The 24,360-nt window shown below is 43.4% G+C and overlaps 2 protein-coding genes across 13 annotated transcripts in view; one reads left to right on the top strand and one right to left on the bottom strand.

Moving 5' to 3' along the window:
* SRGAP2 (SLIT-ROBO Rho GTPase activating protein 2) overlaps positions 1–11,612 on the bottom strand; it is a 241,851-nt gene extending 230,239 nt beyond the window's left edge. For 7 of the 10 annotated variants that reach the window (XM_059675299.1, XM_059675300.1, XM_059675302.1 and 4 more), the window contains exons 1-2: positions 11,460–11,612; positions 9,093–9,703 (exon numbers count right to left, since the gene is read on the bottom strand). In XM_059675299.1, the coding sequence (XP_059531282.1) occupies positions 9,093–9,159 (67 nt within the window). In that variant the 5' untranslated portion in view covers positions 9,160–9,703; positions 11,460–11,612. The remainder of the gene's footprint in view (positions 1–9,092; positions 9,704–11,459) is intronic. The other 3 variants (XM_059675308.1, XM_059675307.1, XM_059675309.1) reach the window with 1 other exon arrangement.
* Positions 11,613–11,705: 93 nt separating this feature from the next.
* On the top strand, positions 11,706–24,049 carry FAM72A (family with sequence similarity 72 member A). 3 transcript variants are annotated; one of them, XM_059675319.1, is made up of 5 exons: positions 11,706–12,481; positions 12,925–13,198; positions 15,961–16,038; positions 18,358–18,482; positions 22,790–24,049. In XM_059675319.1, exons 2-5 carry the CDS (start codon positions 13,047–13,049, stop codon positions 22,882–22,884), a joined length of 450 nt encoding a protein of 149 aa, XP_059531302.1. In that variant the 5' UTR covers positions 11,706–12,481; positions 12,925–13,046; the 3' UTR covers positions 22,885–24,049. The 3 variants fall into 3 exon arrangements, with proteins under 3 accessions (XP_059531302.1, XP_059531301.1, XP_059531300.1); XM_059675318.1 differs by having other exon boundaries at positions 11,706–12,519; XM_059675317.1 differs by having other exon boundaries at positions 11,706–12,583.
* Positions 24,050–24,360: the final 311 nt, after the last annotated feature.

Raw genomic sequence — 24,360 nt, 5'->3', positions numbered from 1 at the left:
GCAAGGGGGAGATGCTGAGAAATCCTGCTTGGAACCCTGCACAGGGTCACTGTGTGGAGAGCAGGGGTAAGCAGGGAAGACTTTATGGAGGTGGGTGATAGCATCTAAGCTGGATTTTAAAGAATGAATATGTGTTTTCCAGGTTCAGGGAAAAGGACCCATTCCAAGAAAGGTCACAGCATGAAAAAGAAGGAAGTATGAAACAACATAATGTGGTAAGGAAACTAGGTATTATAAAATGTGAGCAAAGTAAGTGGGAAGTGATGAGTGTAAACCAGTGGTCAGCAAACCACGGCTTGCGAGCCACATGCGGCTCTTTGGCCCCTTGAGTGTGGCTCTTCCACAAAATACCACATGCGGGCGAGCACATACAGTGCGATTGAAACGTCGTGGCCCATGCGCCAAAGTCAGTTTTCGGAAAGGAGATAGACGAAACACATATACAAGACGAGTGTGGATGGGAGAGTTGGAAGGGGTCGACCTCAGCGAACGTACCTCAATCAGATTGAGAATGTTTTTTAGCAAAGGCCAGCTTAGGAGTACCCTAATTAAGTTAATAACAATGTATCTACCTATATAGTTTAAGTTTAAAAAATTTGGCTCTCAAAAGAAATTTCAATCGTCGTACTGTTGACATTTGGCTCTGTTGACTAATGAGTTTGCCGACCACTGGTATAAACAGTCGTTTATGCTATGATCTTAACAGAATAGTAAGTTTGTGTGTTTTTTTAAATCACTTTTGTGTTTTTATATAAAATGTATTGTTACGATCAAATTAAGAAACTATTTCTAAAAATATTATTTGTAGTAGTATAGGTTATTCATTTACACATACATCATTAGAGCCAATATACAGGGTGTCCCAAACATGTATACACACTTTACAGATGATAACTCAATTGATATTTCTTTCTTTTCAGCCAGACTAAGCTTGGAACAAAGGAAATTCATCCTGAAATGCTAATGCAAGTTTGAAAATACAATTGAAGTAGAAACACTGCCTTTATAATTATTCGAAGTATATATACACCCTGTGTCCTCCAAAAATGTATACACACTTTAATAGCTGATAACTCACTTACTCTTCACTCCTTTTTCAGGTTTAACTGATTTGAAATAACAGGGGAAGCCAGACTAAGCTTTGAACAAAGAAAATTTATCCACTAGGCTTTTTCATGGGGATACATAAAAGATAAAGTTTACAATATAAAACCGGCAACAATTGACGGGGGCACACAAATACCAAATGAAATGATTCTTGATGTTTGCAATTCCATTGCCTCGAGTTATCAGCAGTTCCTGGACCAGAACAGCCACCAGTTTGAAAACAGGTGTTAACAAAAAAAAGTATTCATTTCTGCAGATTCTTTTAAATTTTGAAAATGAACTGAATGTTGCCCTACCCGGTTCGGCTCAGTGGATAGAGCCAAGGCCTGTGGACCGAAGGGTCCAAGATTCAATTCAGTTAAGGGCATGTACCTTGGTTGCAGGCTCCTCCCCAGCCCGGGCTGGTCGGGGTGCATGCAGGGGGCAACCAATCCATGTGTTTCTCCCACATTAATGTTTCTCTCTGTCTTTCCCTCTCTCTTCCACTATCTCTAAAAGATCAATGGAAAAATATCCTTGGGTGAGGATTAACACACACAAAAAGAAAGAAAATGAACTGGATGTTAATAAACACTGGCTTTATAATCATTCAAAGTGTGTCTACATTTTCTTGGGACACACAATATATTTACTAAGAGCCACCATTTAGGCTACAATACTGTTATAGACATGTTTCCTATCTGAAGAAACTCCCATAATAAGAACTACTTACTTACCATTTAATATTTGCCACACACTGAGCTAGCATTTTATACATGTTTGCAAGAAACCAGCAAAGTAGGACTTGTTTATGTCACAGATGAGGAAGCCTGGAAGAAAATTTAAGTGACTTGAGCCAGGCCATACAGAAAGAAGGTGATGTTGACAAGACTCAACTGAGGGCTGGTTCCAATGCCTATGTTCTTTGCATGGCATTACACAACCTCAAAACATTCCTACCAGAAGCGCAGTAGAAAAGAGAAGACTAAAAGACATTTAAAATAGAAGGCAATACAAGATCAATGTCATAGTGCTGTGTGAGTGAACCTGAGAAGAAGGGTCATTCTGGTCAGAGTGACCAAGAAAGACATCCAAGAAAAGTTGGGTTTCCCGGAAGGGTGAGATTGCAGTCGTGGAGATGTGGGGCTGGGCAGGGAGACAGAGGTAGTCCACAAACAGCACTTAGAACTCTAGTGACAGGACGTTCTAATTCTCTCTGGTTCTATCATTCACCAACTGCAGCCCTAGGGCAAGTCACTGAAACCTCCTACACCTCACTTTCTTCATCAGCAAAATGGGGTAATAGCAATAATTCCTCCTGGAGTTGGTATAGAATTAGGAAATAATCTATGTAGAGTATTTAGTATAATGCTTAGTACATAGGAAACAACAAACAAACAGCAAAATGTCATCTAATAGTACATGCATTGAATGAACGGCAAATAGTTCAGATAGGCCTCCAATCCTCTTAAAATGAGGAATATAAAGTTGGTCTCTATTAACAGGCAATATGGTTAACTTATCTTGATTATAATGGTTGCACGGGTGTATATAACATGTCAGAATTTATCAAATATATTTCTTAAACATATGCTGTTTCCTGGCTGGTGTTGGTAAGTGGTTAAAGCAGCAGCCTATACACAGAAGGGTCATGAGTTCAATTCCCAGTCAAGGGTCAAGGGCATGTATGGGGTTGCAGGTTCTATCCCAATCCTGGGGGGGATGGAGGGGAGGCAACCAATCGATGTGTCTCTCTCACATCGTCGTTTTTCTCTCTCTCTCTCCCTCCCCCACCCTTTCCTCCCTCCCACTCTCTCTAAAAATAAAACAATGGAAAAAATATCCTCTGGCGAGGATTAACAACCCAAAAAAAAAAAAAAAGTGCTGTTTTGCTGTTTATTATGTCAGTTAAACCTCAATAAGGCTTTTAAAATTACAATAAAAGTTTAGTAATTCATGTAATTGTTAACAATATAAAATTGTTATTAATACATAATTCTCATATTAGGAACATAAATACATATTAATAAAATAAAAACATGAATGCATATATTAAATCTTAGCTCTAAAAAATTTATGACAGGTGATTAAATAAAAATGTATATGAAAGCTGGTAAAACTTTGATGTGAAGGACATTTTTAAAAAACAGGGATATACCCACATTCACAGCAGTGTTATCTGCAATTGCCAAAAGGTGGGAGCAACCCAAGTGTCTCCTGGTGAATGAATACACAAAATGTAGTTCTGACAAATGCTACGTGGATAAACCTTGAAGACATTATAGTAAGTGAAATTAGCCAATCACAAAAGGACAAATACTATATCCTTCCACTTATAGGATATACGTAAAGTAGTCAAATAGAGACTGAGTCATGAGATGAGAGGGCTGGGGAAGAGATACTGTTTAATGGGTACAGAGTTTCAACTTTGCAAGATGAAAAGAGTTCTCTGGGTAGATGGTAGTGATGGCTGCACAACATGAATGTACTACATGCCACTGAACTGTACACTTACGAATAGTTAAGATGGTAAATTTTATGTGCTGTGTATTTTACAATTAAAGAGATGAGAGTTCCTACACATTATTGTAAAAATCGGTAAAGTGTTATTTTTGTCATTTAAAAAAATCTTTTTAAGTGTTCTCATTATTTATATTTAAAACAAACAATTTCTGAGGTAAGTTTCCCAGATTCCCCAAAAGGCCAATTCAATAGCTGACACCAGGTTAAAACTTTCACTTGAATTTCATTAGGAGTAGAAATCTACATATTGACTTTTTCCCTGCGACATGACCTAATATTTTCCTAATGAAGCCCTTAGGAAGCATTTTCCCAGGAAGAAAACCTGTCTCTGTAAAGAGAACCTCCAGGTGCCACTGACGGCCCACGTGCATCTGGAGCAAACTGTGGAAGTTTATGAGTCAGGGGCTGGGCACCTACTGATTTTGAAAGGGTGTGGACGCTACCTATCAGGGCCAGATCAGACTCTGCAAACTTCATAGCAGAGAAACAATCAGGGCTTGTCCAGGCTTTCCACCTGTGTGGTGTGTGTGTCAATGTGGCCATAACTAACCACCTGATGGGCTTTTCCAGAAGAAATTTCAGTCCTCATTTCCCAAGAGAATGCCTGACATTAGAAAAGCTGAGCACTCCTCAGAACACTGTTTCTAATCATTGCTACTTCGTACAGCAGACAGCATCCCCAGCTCCTTGCCCACCACCTTCCTCCAGGGTCCTTCAACGCTGAGACAGAGAACACTTGAATTTTTCCAAGAGCTTCCTTTTCTTCCAGGAATTCACCTGACTGCAGACTCCTATTTTCCCTAAGCAAGGGAAGAGGAGCCTTCAATCAGCTCACAGGAAGATGACAGCATCTGCTTGGGGACTCCAGTGAGATATTTTACTGTAGCTTTTCACAAACTGATTATATTTAAAGCTCCCTTGGGGAGTGAGGGGCTGGGAGGAAAGAAGCTTCGGAGAAGACCTTCACTGACATGAGTGAAGAACCACTCAGATCTCCCAAGGGAACAAGTTGTTTAAATACCAGCAATCCACATTCCCAAATGCATGTACACACACAATATGTCTAGTTTTAAATTTCAACCCCTGCTCCGAAAGGGTCCTGAAAGAGTTAAATTGTTCCAGGCAAAGGCCTGAGGCTTTTCTATCAAAATGCTCCAGATGGAAATTACAAAATTTCACTTCTCAGCTCCATGGTGCGGTGCGCACCCACTGTTCTTCTAAGACATTAAAAAAAAAAAAAAAGACAAGACCTCTAATGTTCTGCAGAGAGAGAATTTGACTGCTCAGCACAGCGCCACTCCGTTTCAGATTATTTCTCCTGGAATATTTGCATGAACTGTCAATCTCAAGCCTTTCTGGGGACTGTAAAAACTCAAGGTATGGAGGGGGTAAAGGAATGAGGGTCTTGAATAAAGACAAGACAATGGCTGGGACTGTATGCAGTGATATGAACCCACCCAAATACCACCCAGACTATTGCCTCTGGAACCATGCACCTTACCCCCTTCCACTGCTCCAATCCCCAAAGAGGCTAATAGGCTAGAGGCCAAAAGGCTTCGGGTTATGACCATGAATCTGACCAGGGCTGTCAGGAATTTGCAGAGATTCATGTATGTGAAAGAGCTTTGTAAATTGGAAAGAATCACGTAAAAGCACCAAGAATATTATTGCTCTCAAGTCAGACATTGAGAGGCATGAACTTTCAAAGGAATCCGAACACCCACAAACCAGAAACAATGATGGTTTTTAAGAAGGCGGCTACGAGGCAGACTGACTGAGAAGGCAAGCCCCTCAGAAAAGCAGATGGGACAGGGTTAGGCCTGCAGCCTCAGAAGTCCTTTAGGGGACATGCAAGCAAGTGGTTTAAAGGGAGGCAAAAATCGTGAGATAGACTGGGTTCCAAAAGTCCATTTAGAGTTCACTTGATTCAAACCATTCTGATTGAAAAGCAGGACCCAGGACTGTGGTCAAATACATAGAGCCAACAGCAGCCAACAATTAGACAGTGTACCTCTTTGTTTTGTAGGTCTAGAACAGCGATTTTTCAACCGGTGTGCCGCAGCACACTGGTGTGCCACAAGAATTTTTAAAGCAAGCAATACCTAACTATTTAGTCAGGGGCACTGACTTCTTTTCCCTTAGATTGTCAAATTAAGAAATAACAACAGCCAACAGAATAATAGCCATCCGGTGTGCATGAATGAAAATTATACGTTTTTTGTTTTGTCAGATTGGCAAAAGAATATATATATTTTTGGTGTGCCACAGAATTTTAGTAATTAGTTATGTGTGCCATGAGATGACAAAGGTTGAAAATGGCTGGTCTAGAGGGTTTAAGTAACTGGCCCAAGATACATTTGGCTATTATGGGAGAAATTAACGAGAACTCAAGTTTCATTCCTATCATTTAACAGCAGGCCCTTTGGGAATGCATAGGCAAACAGGTCAACAAGAGGAAAGGTTAGCTAACAGAAAGCAGACTGTGCTATTACTAAGCACTTCCTTACAAGTGCCAGATACTGTGCTACATGAGTTTTATGTACTATCTCATAGAATCCTAATAACTACCTTAGCAAATACACATTATTTTCCAAATTAGGAAACTGAGGCTCAGGCAAGTCATGCAACTGGCCCAAGGTGCAAGGCAAGCGAGTGGCAGAACTGAGATTTAACCTGGATCCCTTAGACTCAAAAACTTGTGATCTTAACCACCACACCAAAATAGCAATTTTCTTTATTATGTTGGCATCTCTAAGAGAAGTAAGACTGGCAGCGCTATGAGTCCCAGGAAAGTCATTTTCTGATAAGGGCTTCTAGCTAATGGGGGGAGAGGAGCTAACCCAGAACCCACATCCTTTGTCTCCAAGATCGATGCTCTTCCATGGAGAACAAGGGCTCTAGAATGTAAGCTCCAAATGGGAGGAGATTTGGGCTTGTTGACTGCTACATGGCCACTCCCAGAACACATGGAAGGCGCTCAATAAATAGGTGATGAATAAAGGAATGGAGTCAATCTGCTAGGTGACCTTGGGAGTGGGGGAGCTTGTTATCCTCGCTAAACCTGTTTCTTCGTGCAACAAATAGAGAATGAAATAATATCCACCTCCAGAGTTGATATGAGAATTAAATGAGACAATTCTTATAGAGCACTTGTGACAGGCTGGAATATACTGAGCACCCAAAATGTAATCAATTATTATCATATTATTACTATTATTCACTGACAAATTTTGACTTCCTAAGATTTCACACACACCCCCTACTGTGGTCAGATAATGTTTCATAGTAAATATGAATATAATAAAATAAAGAAGTAGGAGTTGGTAACCTGCTTCTGGTTTCAAATCTGCCACTGCCTAGCTGCATGACCTTGGACAAGCCTCTTAATTTTTCTATCCTCGTCTCAGCTATAAAATGAGGGACTAAAACATTCAGATCAGTTTCATAAGCATTTATTGGGCATCTTCTCTGAATGAGACATCATGCTCAGCCACCTATAAAATCTATGAATAGTGTCGATGAGAAAATATCAGAGCAAAGCAAAGCAGCCCACTGCTTGTGGCAAGGTGAAGGAGAAATCCCAAATAGCCAACTTCATTACATCATCTCAAGGAGCAACGTTTGTATACACACAAAGTGTTTAATTTTGAGACATTGGTGAGAAATCCTTCACCATTAAGGAATCAGCAGATACAGTTCTATTAACACCTATCAACCCTGAACCTTCCAAAAAATAAACATGTAAAATCATTTTGCACCTTAGTCAAACGGCATGCTTCTGGAGAGAAATCTGGGAAAGTCAAAGTTATTCACGCTCCCTATGGCAACAGTTAAGAATAGGATGTGTAAAAAAAAGAATGACATATCTGGTTAAAACTGCAGGGGCGAAGGGTGGGGGGTGGGAGGGAATTCCAGAAGCAGAATGCAGTGCATCTGGACAGGACATGGAGGTAGTGGCCTATTGTTTACAAAAACAGGCTTGGGTTATGAACAGGGACAAGAGGCCAAGACCTCAATTATCATTCACAACCACACCTCTCCCAATCCCAGTTCAACTGAAGCTATCCATCAGTCAACTCCCCCATCTTCTGTGATAAACCCACCAATATTTGTAGCCAAGTGGAGAGAAGGTCTCTCAGGGTACCTCCAGCATTGACCAAGCTGATGACATGAAGAAGATCCCACAGGCACAATGGGGATTTCAAACTACCTCCAACCTTCTAAGGTATTAGACAGCTGCCCATTTCAAACTCTTCGCTCTGCCCCACCCCAGGCAATCATTGGAGGGGAGACATGGCCCTTTCCAAGTCTTCTATGATAGGAAAAGGTCTCCTTGAATTGGTGCAGGGAAAGGCGGGGACCCTCCCTCTGTACTCTGAAACAAAGGAAAACCCAGAGCTCCAACCATGTGGTGTAACATTCAAGGCCACCCACCTCTCCCATCCCCAGCTGAGGAGATCTCAATGGGCTAGAGCCACATGGCTCTTCCCAGTCACCGGCCAGGAAGGGACAGGGCCTTGCACCAACACATGCTGGGGCTCCTAATCAGGGGGAAACCCCTCCTAGAGGAATTGCTGGTTTCAAAAAGAAAAGGGGCTTTGATTCACAACCACACCTCTCCTAATCCAAGTCCACTAGATGTGAAGACAGGTCCTTTGGTTTCTTCAGATCCACATTTCGCGTTACCCTTCACATTTTTGCAGATAAGTGGGTCATTAAAAGCATGTATTTCAGAGCAGAGGGTGACCATGCAGAAAATTAAACAATTATGTCTTCCCATCCTCCAGAATCAGCACCACCCGGCAAGCCTAACACCCCAACTCCATTCAGGTTGAGGTGAGGGCGGAGACCGAGTGTGAGTGACCTTATTCTTTCTGTTCTCTGATCTTTGGCTGAATGCAGGGCAACCAGAGACCAGGCAGGCACAAGGTGCATCCAAAGTGGCTACCGACTCTGTGTGTCTGATGCCATATAGCAAATGTCACGTTTGGATAGAGTACATCAGAAAAAAAAAACCACCTCTCTCAGGGCTCTCCAAAAGGTACACATTCTCAAGGTTGCCTTTCTCTGCCTGGCCTCAACTCCATCCTCGGGAATAAATTCCCTAACACCTGTCAGATTTCAGTAGTCCTTCAAGAAACCTGACCCAGACAACCAGAGGCAAATTGCCGCCTTTCTCTCTCCAAGAACCTCCCGCCCCTCCCCCCACCCTTTCCAGCTTGGGAGAAAGGGCTGACAAAAAAAGGGCCAGCTCTACAAGAACAAACCCTAAAGCCCACCCTGAAAATCCCTTCCCTGAGCCTGTGGCCCCTGGCACTGCCCACCTCTCCGAGGCTCAGATCCACCTATGAAACCACCTCTGGGGTCAGCCTGCCCCCACCTGCTCCACCCAAAGAAACGAACCTCCTGCAAATCAGGGTGGAAATCCATGCCTCAATGGCCCACCCAGCATATGCATTCCGCTATTTTTTCCAAGCCCTTACCTTTGACCTGAGTATCGTACTCTGCTATGATCTCCTTATCCTTTTTGAATTTGGCCGGAGACGTCATGTTTTCCTTCTTTCTTCCAAATTCGAATTGTGAATTGATAGATCCACGGGAAAAATCCAACCACCTAAATCAATACCTCCAAGACCGCGTCTCCTGAAGGCAGAAGGGGCCCACCGCGGTGGTCTCCAGCGCTCCGGGGAGCGCGGGCTGCGGGCTAGGCAGGCGGCTACGGCGGGCACATGCAGACGGTGGGCTCTGGGGCCGGGCGCGGCAGCGGCTGGTTCCTGTGCTAGAGCCCGAGCCGCAGGCTCCGCATTAGCCAGGAGAACTGCAGCGCCCGGAGGTTGGCCTGGGGTCTGACATCAACGACACAGGCAGGGAGTGCAAGTCCATCCGCACAACATGGTGTGGGGGGTGCGGGGGTGTGGACGCGCCCAGCAGAGTCCCCAGGAGGGAGTGGGTGCGTATCGGGGTGCCGGTTGGAGGACTGGGCGTGCTTCGCGGTTTTTTGTTGCACAGGCTCGAAGATGCTGCAAATCAAATCCCAAACGGGAGCCGCAGCAGCACGGATTGGATCGGAAGTCGTTTGCTCCGGTTCACTTGCCTGTAAATGCAGGGATCAGGGGAGGGGGTGATCAGCTCCAGAGCAGATTCTAATCGCTGCGGGGGTGGGGTAGAGGGCGACACTCCCAGCCCGGCCCAGGCCCATTCATCTCCGACCAACGCCGCCCGGCCAGGAGAGCGCGGCCAGGCGACGTGGGGAGGAAGGAAGCTCCCTCCGGATTTTGTTTTAAGGCTGCAAGAGAACACTTTGGAGCAGCCGCCTGCGCAGGCTCCGGGTGGGGACTGCGGCGGGAACGCGGGGCTCCGGGCGGGGACTGCGGCACCTCGGCGGCCTCCGGAGCCCCAGCAGCGCTGGGCAGCGGCCAGCCGGAGGGAGCCCTCCCTGCCCAGCCTCCGACGCGGCCCCTGACCCCCAGCGGGGCAACTCCCTGGACATCAAAGGGGATCAAAGCCGTGAAGGGACAAGCCACCCGGGCACAACTTTTCTTCCCCTGCCGCCCCTCCTCCCAGTTGTTTTGTTTTTGGTTACTAGCTTCCCTTGGCAGCAAAAGGTTGGGGGGGGGGGTGGATCTGCAGGAAAAAGCCTGCTCGGCAAGGGACACAGGGACACATCCAGGAAAACAATGTGGTCGGCAGAAGCAGGAAACGGGTTAGAGGCGAGGGTCGGACTCGGGAAAATCGGGAGGCGGGGGGAGGGGGGCGGAAGGCAGCCGTTGCCTGCCCCACGCCAGGGATGAGAGCGACTCTAAATGCCATCGCCAACATTTTTTGTCACCCAAGCCCAGAGATCCCGGCTGGGGGCGGGGGCGGGGGGGAGGAGGAGAGGGGTCAGTGACGATCGCAGACCCAACTACTCGCTCCGGGAGGTGCCCGAGGAGATCCCGCCTCTGCCCTGGGCCGGGAGGCGGGAGGGAAGCCGGCGGGAGCGCAAAGCCGGGGGACGCTCCCCGGAGCGCCGCAGCGGCCACCCTCCCTCTTTGGCCGCCCCTTTCCCTCTCGGTGCCGGGAGGAAGAGGCTCCCGCCGGCGTCTCCCGCTGCCCGCGCCCCGGAGAAAGGGCCTCACGGAGCGAGGAAGAGGGAGCAGAGGCGGCGAGCGAGTTCCGGCGGGCAGGAAGCAGGAGGGGAGGAGAGGTGGGGTCCCGCGGCTGCACGGGAGCCGAGGGTACCGAGAGCCGCCGCACACGCTTGGAGGAAGGACGGGGAGAGGGGACGGGGAGGGTTGCCTTAAAGGTGAGGGGGGAATTCGGAGTCTATCGTGGCCCGCGATGTTCCATGAAGCGCAGGGATGTTAGCAACTTGGGGGACCCACTTCTGGGGTCTGGGAACCCGAGTGCGAAGAGGAGCCATTGGGGCGGGCCGGGGGGCTGGGACCCGGGAAGGGCCCCGGAAGCAGGGCGGAACACCCCTTCTGGGTGCAGGACTTGGAGACAGAGTTGGGGGGCCGCGGACGGTGACGGGTGCTGCCAAGGACGGCTGCCCCAAAGCGGTCCGACTGCAGAGTGCTTGGGGAGGGGGCTGGGTGCGGGCTGCGCGGCGGCGTGAGCCCGGGCACAGCCCCGAGCGGTGCGGTGAAGGGCGGAGAGATGCCGTCCTGAGGACAGCTCAGGGCTGCACTCAGAGTTTTGGAGAGGATCGCGGGGGGGTAGGGGGATGGAGGGATTGCGGGCGGCACCGCTAAAGCGATGCAGCAAGCAGCATCTGCGCCCTCTCCTTTCCGCCGCAACCCGGGTTTGTGCAGTCAGGGCTGTGGTCCCGCCGCCGGGAGGAAGGAAGGGGAGAGGGAAGGAGCCTTTACCTGGCTCTGACGCGACGGGTCCCAGGCCCCCGGGTCCGCTTTCCACTCAGAGTTCTCCAGCCCTCTCGTCCCCGCCACCCGCTCCTACGCAGATTGGTCCCCTAGTCCCCTTCGGAGCCTCCGCCAACTCCGCAGGACCCCGCCGGGAAGCAGGACCCACCCCTTTTGCCAATCACCGCCCGCATTCTATCGACCGATAGGGCCTGTAGCCAATAGGAATAGCTGATCCCGAGAGGCCAGGAATGAGGAGGCGGGACTGGCGAAGCTTGGAGGCGTGACTAGCACTCCCGAGGCGTAGTCACGGGGTAAGCTCCTCCCACTGTGGCCGAACCCTAAAGTAGAATTAATGGGCGGGATTAAGTTGGAACCAGCAACCAAACACGAATTCTTGAGAAAAGGTACGACCAATTGGACCGGTGGAGAGGAGGGGCGTTGGAGAGAATTTTAGCCAATAGAGAGTAGAGACCAGAGTGGACTGTAGAACGTCTTCCAATCAGAAGCGCAAAGGGCGTCCTGGCTTCTTCCACTAGAGCCGGAGTAGGCCCGCCCAAACCTCCAGGAGCCCGCCAATGAGGTCAGCGGCGGAGCCACGCTCGGCCAACCAGAAAGCGGAACCGATGTCGGCACCGTTACTGGGGCGGGGCGTACGGTCCCCTCGCCACTAAGATCGCGTCCGCGGCTTCCGAGCCTTCCAATGCAGGACGTGGGCGAGCTCTAGTTCTCCCAATCGGTGCGCGGCGATGGAAATTCAAACTGACAGCCGGTTTGGAAAGGCAGAGCGAGCGGAAGAGGAGGCAGAAAACGACGTGTTCGGTGACCGGGATTCCAAAGTCGACTGAGCCCCCAAAGCGAGCCCCCCCACCACCGCACGTTCTGGAGCGGCCGCTCCGGGAGAGGCCTGGAGGGAAGGCCGCGGGGAACGGGGGGCACGAGGGCGGCGCGAGAGCCAGCACGCTGAGGACTGGGGGCTGCCGCGGGAGAAGCGAGGCCGGGGGCCGGCTGGGACGAGCCGAGCGGCGGAGGTTCGCTGCAGGACTGCGGAGAAGCAGGGACCCTCCGGGTGGGCAGGGCTCAGGGCATTTCCGAACCCTGGGAACCCAGGGCATTTCCTGGAAGAGGCGTGGGTAGGGAGACCGCCCGCCACCCGACAAATAGGAATTGGAGCTCTCGCGGGGAGGGGCTTGGGAGAGGAGAAGCTTTAAATGCGAGGGAATTGCTGAAGGAGGGGGAGCCAGAGGAGAGGATCCCTGTAGACAGGAGGAAGGGAAAACGGCAGACAAGTTCCGAGGCCCCTAGCAGCTAGCCCCCCTCCCCCGCCCACTTCAAACCTCTCCCCCTTCCCGGAAAGTTCAAAGGATAAAGCCAAAACTGCTGCTGCTCTCTCCTGTTCCTGCTCAATAAATATTACTTTTACCCTCCCCGAGGAAAAACAAAACAAAAAACTAATTCTCCTTCCCAATTTTAGGGTTCAGAAAAGCTCGAGGCCTCGCCATTTTATTTTTAGCCCCGGGGGAATCCACCTAGGAAGGGTCTTGCTCTTTGGTTGCATTTTTTCAAATCCCACGCCACATCCTTGCCCGGAACGCCATGTCTACCAGCAGCTGTAGCTTCCAGGACCGGTGCGTGTCCATCCTGTCTTGCAAATTCTGTAAACAAGTGCTCAGCTCTCGGGGCATGAAGGCTGTTTTGCTGGCCGACACTGACATAGACCTTTTCTCTACAGACATCCCTCCTACCAAGTAAGTCATTTGCAGGTGGCGGGCAGCGGACGGTAGCCTTTAACTAAATGGGAAGATGTTAGGGCTTGGACCTCGGAGTCCACCAGGGGATTATCATTTTGGTGTTCCAGCCACTCCCACCAGCCTGATGATCCCCTTGGCGTATAACTAAAATGGGCAGACTGTCTGGACAAAGTCTGTGGTTTAGCCGCAGTGGTCAGTCCTGATGTAATGCTCCTAGTCATGTGACCACACCCCTGAAGCTGGATCCCTGGCCCTAAGCCCTGCCCAACTATCCTTCTCACTGGATCAAGGCCATGACCTAGAGACTCTAGGAAATTCAAGCAAGCTTTTTTGTACGGGTGGAGAGGTCAAGTTTTTCTTTTTCTTTTAATATTTTTATTGATTTCAGAGAGGAAGGGAGAGGAAGAGAGAGATTGAAACATCAATGATGAGAAAAAATCATTGATCGTCTGCCTCCTGCACACTCCCCACTGGGGATTGAGCCCACAACCTAGGCATGTGCCCTTGACCGGAATCAAACCCGGGACCCTTTAGTCCCCAGGCTGCCGCTCTATCCACTGAGCCAAATCAGGTAGGCCAAGTTTTTCATTTTTATCCATCATTTTACAGCCCCCCAAAAATTCATAGTTTTCTACCATTATTTGCGATTGGCATGCTTATTCCATTGTCCTTATAATTCAGTGCTCTTTTCTCAAAAATATCCTTTTCTGAGAGAGACTTAGGTTTGTATGGGATGAAATAAAGACTTACCCTTAAAGAATCCTTGTCTTCCCATAAAGTCTATTTTGGATATCATGCATTCACTTGTGTAATTCAATCCTCTTTAATTGTTTTCAGTCACTACCCACTTTCGGGTGTAGTAGAGCCCTTACAAATTTGCTTCCTATTTGGAAAAATAACCATTTTATTTGACTCAAATATACCTTTTTCTCGCTCTAAAAAGTACTTTCTCTCTCCATGGTCAACATAGCCCTTAAATGATTTTCAAGATTTAGCTCTTTATTGAATCTTTATCATTAAAGTGAAAGAGTGATTATCCATAATATGGGTGAATAAGTAAGTATTCTTTGGACACAGCCAGAGGAGGCAGGCTAATAGTTATAATAATTTAAAGTGAATTTCATGATAATAATAGAAACTTAAAAACATTTTTTTAGCCTGCCTGGCGTGGCTCAGTGGTTGAGTGTGAACCCATGAACCAGGAGGCCATGGTTCCATCCCCAGTGTGGAACATGCAGGAGGCAGCCGATCAATGATTCTCATCACTGATGTTTCTATCTCTCTCTCTCCCTCTCCCTTCCTCTCTAAAATCAATAAAAACATATTTTTTTAAAAAAAGAAAAAAAATTTAATATAGTGAAAGTCGTGAAATTTTCCTGAATTGGTTCAAGTGTAGTCATGCCTGATGACAACGTTACATATTGCAAAGATAAATGGGTTAATATTTAAGTACGTGTGTGTGTGTGTGTGTGTGTGTGTGTAAAGAAAAATCACTAGACAATAAATCTGGAACCTACTATTGCAAAGGTCCTATGATTAAAATATTAACTCATTCATTTTTACAATAGCTATGGTAAGTGATGAGACAGTCATAAGAAGGTTCATTGTTAGAGGTTAGATAAGAGTCTAGAATAGAGTTGAATCTTTCCTATTGTCTATGTTTGTAGGAATTATAAGAGTATGGATTAATGTTTGAAAGTCAGTGAGCACATAAGGTTTTTAAGTGGAAGTTTTGTCATATTATGTTGAGCTCACAAATATTAACTGACTCTTACAAAATATACTATAGTTCTATTTCAGACTCACTTTTAGCTCTTCGGGCCTATAAAATTCATACTAAATCACAATCAAAAGTACATTTGGCCGAAACCGGTTTGGCTCAGTGGATAGAGCGTCGGCCTGCGGACTGAAAGGTCGCAGGTTCGATTCCGGTCAAGGGCATGTACCTGGGTTGCGGGCACATCCCCGGTGGGGGATGTGCAGGAGGCAGCTGGTCGATGTTTCTCTCTCATCGATGTTTCTGACTCTCTATCTCTCTCCCTTCCTCTCTGTAAAAAATCAATAAAATATATATTAAAAAAAAAAAGTACATTTGATAGCAAGGACATGGAAAAATTGGAACCCTTGTGCATGGTTGGTGCTAATGTAATATAGGGCCTCTGCTATGGAAAAGCATAACAGTTCCTCAAAAATTGAAAATAGAATTACCATATGATCAGCAATCCCACTTCTGGGTATATATCCAACAAAATTCAGTGCAGGACCTAGAAGAGATATGTGCACAGCCATGTTCTTAGCAGCATTATTCACAAAAAAACCAAATGTCCGTCAATAGCTGAGTCAATAAACAAAATAAGGTATATGTATACAATGAAATATTATCCAGCCTATCACATACTACAATATGGATGGACCTTGAGGACATTATGCTAAGTGAAAATAAGCCAGTCTCAAAAAGACAAATACTGGATGATTCTACTTATATGTGGTATCTAAAGCAGTCAAATTCATAGGAACAGAAAGTTGAATGATGATTGCCAGGGGCTGGGGGGAGAGGGAAATGGGGAATTGTTTAATGGGCATAGAGTTTTAATTTTATAAAATGAAAAGGTTCTGGAGATTTGTTGTACAACAATGTGAATATACTTTACAGTTCTGAACTATACACTAAAAATGGTTAATTAATAAATTTTATGTTATATCCATCTAACAATTTAAAAAACGTACATTTGACTATCTCTACACTTTTCTCTCTTCAGCACAGTGGACTTAATAGGAAGATGCTATTATACTGAAATCTGCAAATGTAAACTGAAGGACATCGCCTGTTTAAAATGGTATCTATGACAATATTCTAAATAGCCCTGGGTTTGGGAGATGGATGTTGCCACCAAAGCAGACACAAAGGTTCAGTGGACTGCATCGAGCACTGGTTATAACCCTTGCAATGAGCCATTGCAAGTTGCATATGGAATTTAAAATTTTCCATTTGTTACTAAGAGCTATTTTTTAAAGGGCCTGTGGCACTTTAAATTTGTATATGATTTTACAATTTCTCAAAGTTCATTGACAAATATCTGCTTTAATTTTTAGAAAAAGGCAAGTAGTTTGGGGGGGGTTGGGGGGAGGGTGTGTCCCCCCCCTCTAGATTTAGTCCTAAAAATTAGGTTTGAGTCCTGGCTCTACCCCTACTCCCTATTTGATCTCGAATAAACTTAAAACTCTAAAAGACTTCTCATAAGAGGCTAAGGAGAGTTGAATCCTAAAGAATGAGAAGGAGACAGAGAAAGAATGTTCTAGGCAGAGGGAATAGCAAGTGCAAAGGACCCAAGGTAAGAAGATGCTTTAGACATTCCGGGAATAAAAGGATAATGGCAGCGTGGCTGAGACTTTGTGAGCATCTGGGGAGAGTAGTATGAGTACATTAGAGATGTAGTCAAAACGCAGATAATCTAGGGCAGCGCTGTCCGATAGAAAAACGCAAGTTGCATATGGAATTTAAAATTTTCCAGTAACCACATTTTTTAAAAGTAAAAAGAAACAGGTGACATTAATTTTAATCATGTATTTTATTTAACTCAATATATGCAAAACACTATCATTTCAATATGTAACCAATATAAAAACATTATGAATGAAATGTTTTACATTCTATTTTTTATTCTTATTCTTTCAAATCTGGTGTCTGTTTTATACTCCCAGCACATTTCACCTCAGGCTAGCCACGTTCTAAGTGCTCAGTAGCCACATTGGGATAGTGCAGATCTAGACCTTGGTATGAAGGAGTTTATTTGTTTTTCTTTTTGGCCAATGGGAAGCCACTGAAGGGGTTCTAAGAAGGGAGCAAAATGATCTGGGATGTCCCTACTCGAACGTTAGCTCCATAAGAACAAAAACCTTGTCCACCCTGTATTCCTAACACCTAACACAGAATACAAGCTCAATAACATTAGTGGAATGAATGAATAAGGGCAGTACTGAAAGCCACCAGAATAGTTTTACAAATAACAACCAGTCCTAGTCCAAGAACAACTTTTGTTTTCATTCGTTTGCCTTTCAATCAGATTATGATTAGAAGATATATTTTAGGTGGGCTGATACCTCTTATATACTATTTTTTAAAATATATTTTATTGATTTTTTACAGAGAGGAAGGGAGAGAGATAGTTAGAAACATCGATGAGAGAGAAACATCGACCAGCTGCCTCCTGCACATCTCCCACTGGGGATGTGCCCACAACCAAGGCACATGCCCCTGACCGGAATCGAACCTGGGACCTCTCAGTCCTCAGGCCGACGCTTTATCCACTGAGCCAAACCGGTTTCGGCTATATACTATTTTTTAATAGGCCCTCACAAAAATAACTCACTCTCATATCTCACTGGATGAGAACAAGCTATAATAAGACTTTTTACACCTTAAGGTGTAAGCAGTTCATGTTGTCATTTTTTTAAAGTGCCTACTAAAACATTCCCTCTATAGTCAATCTATTTAATAGTAACCAGGTAGGAAAAACAAACACCAAACCCTGTAGAAGAGTAAGGTACTTATAATCAGATGCATAATCGTGAAGACAGTGAAAACTTTTGCAACTTTCTGTAGAGGCTATAGATTTGCTTTACTTCTGAATTCCCTCAAAAACACTGAGACTAAAATTAGAGCAGCCAGCTTGTGTTTGGTTTACAGGGGCTCATGCTGTCTTCCTACTCCTCCATCTGTTGAAACAGTTTTTAGGTCCTGGCATGGAGCTAGAACATGTAAGAACCCAACTTGCCACTGTCCTGAGGATAGCAAAAACCTTTTACCCACAGATCTGAGTTTATTTAATATATTTTGTATGCACAGCACATCAATTTGGAGTTCTTTACAGAGCAAATCACAACCTTATGTCATCTGGAAGCTAGCTTCTCAAGGGAAAATGCATAAAATAATACTAGCAAAGAAATGGAGAAAATGTTAGTATTATTTCACTTAAAGTCTATTTTGCCACTTGACAGTAGCACTGTCATCATTATTAGAATAAATCACATCCCAAAGATCCCAGCAATGGAGGATGTTAGGAGGAAGTGAGGTCTTTATGTCATCTATTTACATTAAAAATACTTACATGGTCATATGTTACACAGCCTCTAACAATATTTACTTTCTTTTTTAGTGGGAACATTGTGGGTTATCATGTGATTGTTCCATGTTGCTCCTGCCTTCTCTCCTGTAATAATGGGCACTTCTGGATGTTTCACAGCCAGGCAGTTTATGGTATTAACAGACTAGACTCTACAGGTAAGAAACAATTGACTGGAACATTCCTATAACATTTGTCTATCAACATCTGAGTGAAACTCCCAGTAGATCATTTCAGGACTCCCTCTGAGACTTTACCTGGATTGGATCTACTAGACTGAAACGTCAATCATATTATCCCAAACACTTATGGATACTAGTAGCCAAAATTCATTGCCATTTCTATTTTCATCATTTTATTTAAGAGCCTCAAACTTAGCAGGATTTCTTGCCCGCCCCCCCCCCCTTTTTTTTTCAGAGAGAAAAGGAGAGAGAAAAAGAGATAGAAATATCAATGATGAGAGAGAATCATTGATCGGCTGCCTCTTGCAAGCCCATGACTGGGGATTGAGCTCACAACCCGGGCATGTACCCTTGACCAGAATTGAACCCAGGACTCTTCAGTCCTCAGGCCGACGCTCTATCCACTGATCCAAACTAGCTAGGGCTCTTGTCCTTTTTAAATTAACTTTTTTTTAAAAATCCTCATCCGAGGACAAGATTAGAGAGAGGAAGGGAGAGCGAGCGAGCACAAGAGAATCATTGATGTGAGAGGGAAACAATTGGTTGCCTTTTGGAGGTGCCCTGATCTGGAATCAAACTGGCAACCTTTGGGTGCACAGGACAATTCTCAACCAACTGAGCCACCACAGCCAGACTTAAATTAACATTTTAATTGCTTTAAATTCTTGTATTGATACATATTATCAAGTATGCATAATCTCATCTATGTGAGTTATTTTTCATAGCATGGTAGGGAAGACTTCTCATGAGAGGCTAAGGAGAGTTGAATCCTAAAGAATGAGAAAGAGACAGAGACATGTTATATACATCTAAGTACGTGTGTGTGCGTGCGCGTGTGTGTGTTTGTGTGTTTTGAAAAAAGAAAATCACTAGACAATAAATCTGGAACCTACTATTGCAAAGGTCCTATGATTAAAATATTAACTCATTCATCTTTACAATAGCTATGGTATTGCCTCTTGCAAGCCCACAACTGGGGATTGAGCCCACAACCCAGGCATGTGCCCTTGATCAGAATTGAACCCAGGACTCTTCAGTCCTCAGGTTGACGCTCTATCCACTGAGCCAAACCAGCTAGGGCTCTTGGCCTTTTTAAATTAACTTTTTTTTTTAATCCTCATCCAAGGACAAGATTAGAGAGAGGAAGGGAGAGAGAGAACAATATTGTATATTTGATAGTCAAGTGTGTGTGTGTAAGAAGGGAGGGATGGAGGGAAGGCTGAGGCCCTGGGGAGTTGGGAGGGAAGATGACTAGATAACATGTATTTGGTGATGTTGCTTTAAGATGAAAATGGACATTTTGACATCTATATTAATAAATTATGATGGAATTTTAGTCAAAGGAAATATTTAATATCAATATGTCATACTAATTATTTAGTAGGAAAATACTGCAACCAATTCTTAAAAGATATTTACATTTTATATTGTTTAGAGCCATTCAAGTTTTGCTATAGGACATGGTTTCAACGTCTAATACCTATTTATACAACAGACCAAGTTGACATTTAGTGGGACGTTTTTAGTGGGAACAAGTTTAAAGAGTTTGACAATCCAAATTGGCACTAGCACTCGGATTTTTTAATGTATATTTTAGTCTTCTTCAGAACTTAAAATATATTCCTTTCTTAAAAATATGATTTCCCTTCACAGACTAAAAACAAGATCACAAATTGTAAAAGCTAGGTCATCAGGGTCTTTAAACCCTCCAATCATGGTTGGGTTTTTAGAGACTCCGATTTTTTATTTTTTTTTATCACCTGGCATTTAATTGTGGCTCTCAACCATGTGGGGGTCTTAATTTAAGACTCTAGCATGTTAAGAGGGCCATTTTTGAGCAAGGACTTATCTGAACTCCCCTAGGTGAGACACAGGCTTCTAATTTAGGTTTCTAGTTTCATATTTGTGTTGCTCGTGGACACATTAAAGGAAGTTTCTGCTTTGATATTATTTTTTTCTGCTTCATGGAATTTAAAACACAGGGTGGAGATTTTTCAATTTTGATTTACTTCTTAATATTGGTCAATTTTTCTAAGATAAAAGCCCGGCATTCTTGCATTTGCATTGAATCTAATCCATGAGAAACACATGTATCACAGGGTTTCCTTCCTCCCTTCTTAACAGAGGAAGGAAGGTGCTGCTTCTGACAGATCCAATCACTTAGTTTATTTTTTCTTCTTTGAACCAATTGTGCTGAGCTACTCGTGTCTCTGTGTATTGACTCCAAGAATATTAGACTTCTCCTTTGTAACCCTAATACTGTGATTTAAAGCAGGATTTTCTAGATGCTTGGCATACAACAGGGTTCCTCATGGCTGTTGGAACTCTCCTTGAAAAACCTGAGTCAGCAGCATCAAAGGAGTACATACTCAAGCTTTATAAAATTCTAGAATGTTTAGGGGCCCCAAGAAGTCTATGTTCTAGGCTGGCCTACACAGGTAGACCTGATTTCCTAAGAAGTTCCTGGGGAAGCTTGGGAAACCTCAGTTCACCTTCACTGGGGTGGGTAAATGCCTCCAAAGGCAAATTCACTTCAACTCTCCATTGACCTTTATGGGTTCTAATTGGCCAGTAGATTTGGCCTAGTGATTCCGTACTATCCTGTCAGCTCTCAATGCCATCTGACCAGAAGCAAAACCGTTCATTCTTGGGAAAAAGGTGTTTTATATTATAAACAATTTAAACAGACAAAAAATTACAGAAAACAATATGATAGGCATCTATATATATCAAACAGATGCTAATTTCTTGCCTTATTAGATTCTAGTATCTCAACTAAGATAGGTAGTTGATTGCTTCTGTTGTTTCAACAATACAACAATGCACATGCTTGTACATGTCTCCTCAGACACCTGTGCAAAATGGACAGTTAGAGGAAAGGATGGGCGATGGGTCATATTTGCAATATATATAATTTTTTTTAATTCACACAATGGAATACTCTACAGAAATAAAAGAAAATGAGCTAAATCTGCACATATGGGTATAGGTAATCTCAAAAACATAATGTCTAATGAAAACATAATGTCTAATTAGAGCCCTGGCTGGGTGGCTCAGTTGGTTGGAGCATCGTCCCACACACCAAAAAAGGTGCAGGTTCAATTCCCCGTCAGGGTACATACCTAAGTTTAGGGTTGGATTCCTGGTCAGGGCATGCACAGGAGGCAACCGATCAATGTTTCTCTCGTCCTAAAATCAATAAACATATCCTCAGGTGAGAATTGAAAGAAAAAGTAAAATTAGAAAAAATACATATAATACCATATTGTAAAATTTTAAATACACAAAACAACGATATATATAGTCTGGTTGCATGCATTTGTAGTAAAAGTAGTAAAAACATCCATGGTGTACTGATAAGGAGTGGAAACTGAGTTCAAACCAAATCTCCAAATCCTGGCTCATTCCATTCCACCAAGTGGCCACAATCTTGGTATGTGTGGAGTGGGTATCTAGACTTGCTGAGTTGCTTGTGCCCACACTGCCAACTGGACAGCTTGAGATTTACTTTCTTGTAAGATTTCATTGGCTCTTCTAAAGGTCAATTTTTTTCCAATTTAGTGCTTTCAAGGTATAATATAGTACATGCCCAGAATAAACCATCTCATTATCCTCTACCATATATGTGGTCTTATATTATATACAAATGCTGGATTCTTCAATATGAAAGCTGACTGACCTTTCACGATGAGAGGTTTTAGGTAATTTTATTTATTGTAGTGACAACTACAATCTAGTTCTAAAGTTGACAATTCTACCTTGACAACCTCTAGACTAAAATCCACGTATATCAGGAATTATTGTTCATATTGTAACTGGCTCCAAAACCTTGCTTTTTTTAATCAGAAAAAAAGGCACCAGCTATTTCCATGCTTGTTGAAGAGATGAGTGACTTATTCAAGTCTTTTCCCTCCAAAGAGATACTTAATCTAAAAGGATCTTGTGAGATCTCCATTCATTAAAATAGATTTGAAAAGTATCACTGTAGAGTTATTATGGCATAATGTAGCTGGAGGCAAGCTTTGAGTAAATGGATTCGTAATATCCTTTTGAGTCCTAAGATTTTAGAATTCAAGCCCTTGCTTAAAACGGTTGAAGAATATGTATGTCCTAGATGAATTATATTAGATAATTTTATTTGTGGTACATTCTTTCAATGCTTTTTCTCTTTACTGCTAATACTATGGTTTAATATAACAATGTTAACATAAAGGTTTCATATATCATGTTCTGAGTTATAACAGTAATGAGCACCAAATAACTTTGTGACCTTTTCTTTTCAGGTGTTAACTTCCTACTTTGGGGCAACTTGCCAGAGATAGAAGAGAGTGAAGATGAAGACATGTTAGATATCTCAGCAGAGGAGTGTATTAGATGAATAGGAGAATAGACTTATGATAGATATAATATTTGGACTTTTTACTATTTAAAATGTATATTAATGGATCAACTTTAAATTGTTAGTAAGGATTTTCCAGTGATTTATTTTTTTAGAAAACCAAAATGGGGCATTTGTTGATTTATTTATTTGCTGTCTTAAATTAATTACCTGTTTAATTTGAGCCAATGTAGTTCTTTTCTTCTACTTCTACTTCTTTTTCTTCCTCTCTCCATTCATCAGCCCAGTATAGGTGTATTCTTAACTTCACATAAGAGACTTTTTTCATGTGCCACTCTGCTACCTCCCAATCTGGGGAAGTTTTTCTTACAACTAGATACCAGGTATATTATTTTACATTCCTGAATAAGGGGCATTAGTACCCACACATATATCAACTGTGCATATATCCATGCATAAATCCACACATATAACCATGTATACATATGTGATGCTCAACTTGGAAATAAACCTTAACAGAGAATTTTAAAAAAACAAGCTGATAGGTTTCCATGGGTACTAGTTATCATATGTTATTTTGGTGACAACTACTTTAATATGGAACAAGACTTCGTGAATCAACAAATATAACACATTTTTAAATGTATGGAGAAATCCTCTTGATTCCTCAGCATGATGTTAGATAAATGAATTTGTCAGAAAATTATCAATATATATACTGTGTACCAATATTATTTATTTGCCTTCTTCTAAAGTCATATGGATACTGTATTATGAAAGCCAGATAAACCAAACCTCTGTCTTTAAGTTACCTCATTCTCTAGGGCTTTCTCTATAAATAGCAAATTTTAAATATGAGTAATCTCAGTCCCAACCCTTAAATAGAAAAACAAAAACAAAATCTAAAGAAGTGGTTTGTTTAAGCCCTTGTGCATTATAAAGAGAGTTTGTTCTTTTGCAAGCTACATTTGGAGCCGCGCAGAAGTAGGAAACTGGGATAGTGTTAGATTCTGGTTTTATGTATAGCTAAAATCAGTGTATAGCCTCAACTAGTATCTCAACTGTAGGTGTTTTGTCAATAATGATACCAAAACAGACGGAGTTGCGGTTTTGTAAATAAACTATTGTCCTGAAAATGATCAGCCTTCCTTTAATTTTTTATTGTACCTACTTTTCTTACCTAAAAATATTAAAGTGTCGAATATAGTCGCTAACATGTTTTGAGTGCTTACTGTGTGCCAGACACTGTTGTAAACGCTTTACACATTTAATCCACTTATTCCTCTTATTCCATAGGAGGTAGGTGCCATTGTTTCTCCTTCGTTACTGATAAAGGCAGGTGAGGCCTGGAGAGGTGAAGTAGTTCGTCCAAGGCCACTTAACCTGGTCAGAGGTATGGCCAGATTCAAACTCAGGCAGATCTGCTCTTCATTTTCATACTGTCGCCCCTGAGCAACTTCAGACGGTCATCAACTATATAGTTTTACTTAGCCAGATAACAACTGCCATGTTATG

This window comes from Myotis daubentonii, chromosome 18 (assembly GCF_963259705.1).
Source record: "Myotis daubentonii chromosome 18, mMyoDau2.1, whole genome shotgun sequence".
NCBI classification, from domain to species: domain Eukaryota; kingdom Metazoa; phylum Chordata; class Mammalia; order Chiroptera; family Vespertilionidae; genus Myotis; species Myotis daubentonii.
This window is presented reverse-complemented; position numbering and strand designations above follow the sequence as displayed.

Coding starts and splice junctions, on each gene's coding strand:
- FAM72A (XM_059675319.1), top strand. CDS start 13,047: ATGTCTACCAGCAGCTGTAGCTTCCAGGACCGGTGCGTGTCCATCCTG. Junction 16,039..18,357: donor GACATCGCCTGTTTAAAATG/GTATCTATGACA, acceptor TTTCTTTTTTAG/TGGGAACATTGTGGGTTATC. Junction 18,483..22,789: donor TAACAGACTAGACTCTACAG/GTAAGAAACAAT, acceptor TTTTCTTTTCAG/GTGTTAACTTCCTACTTTGG.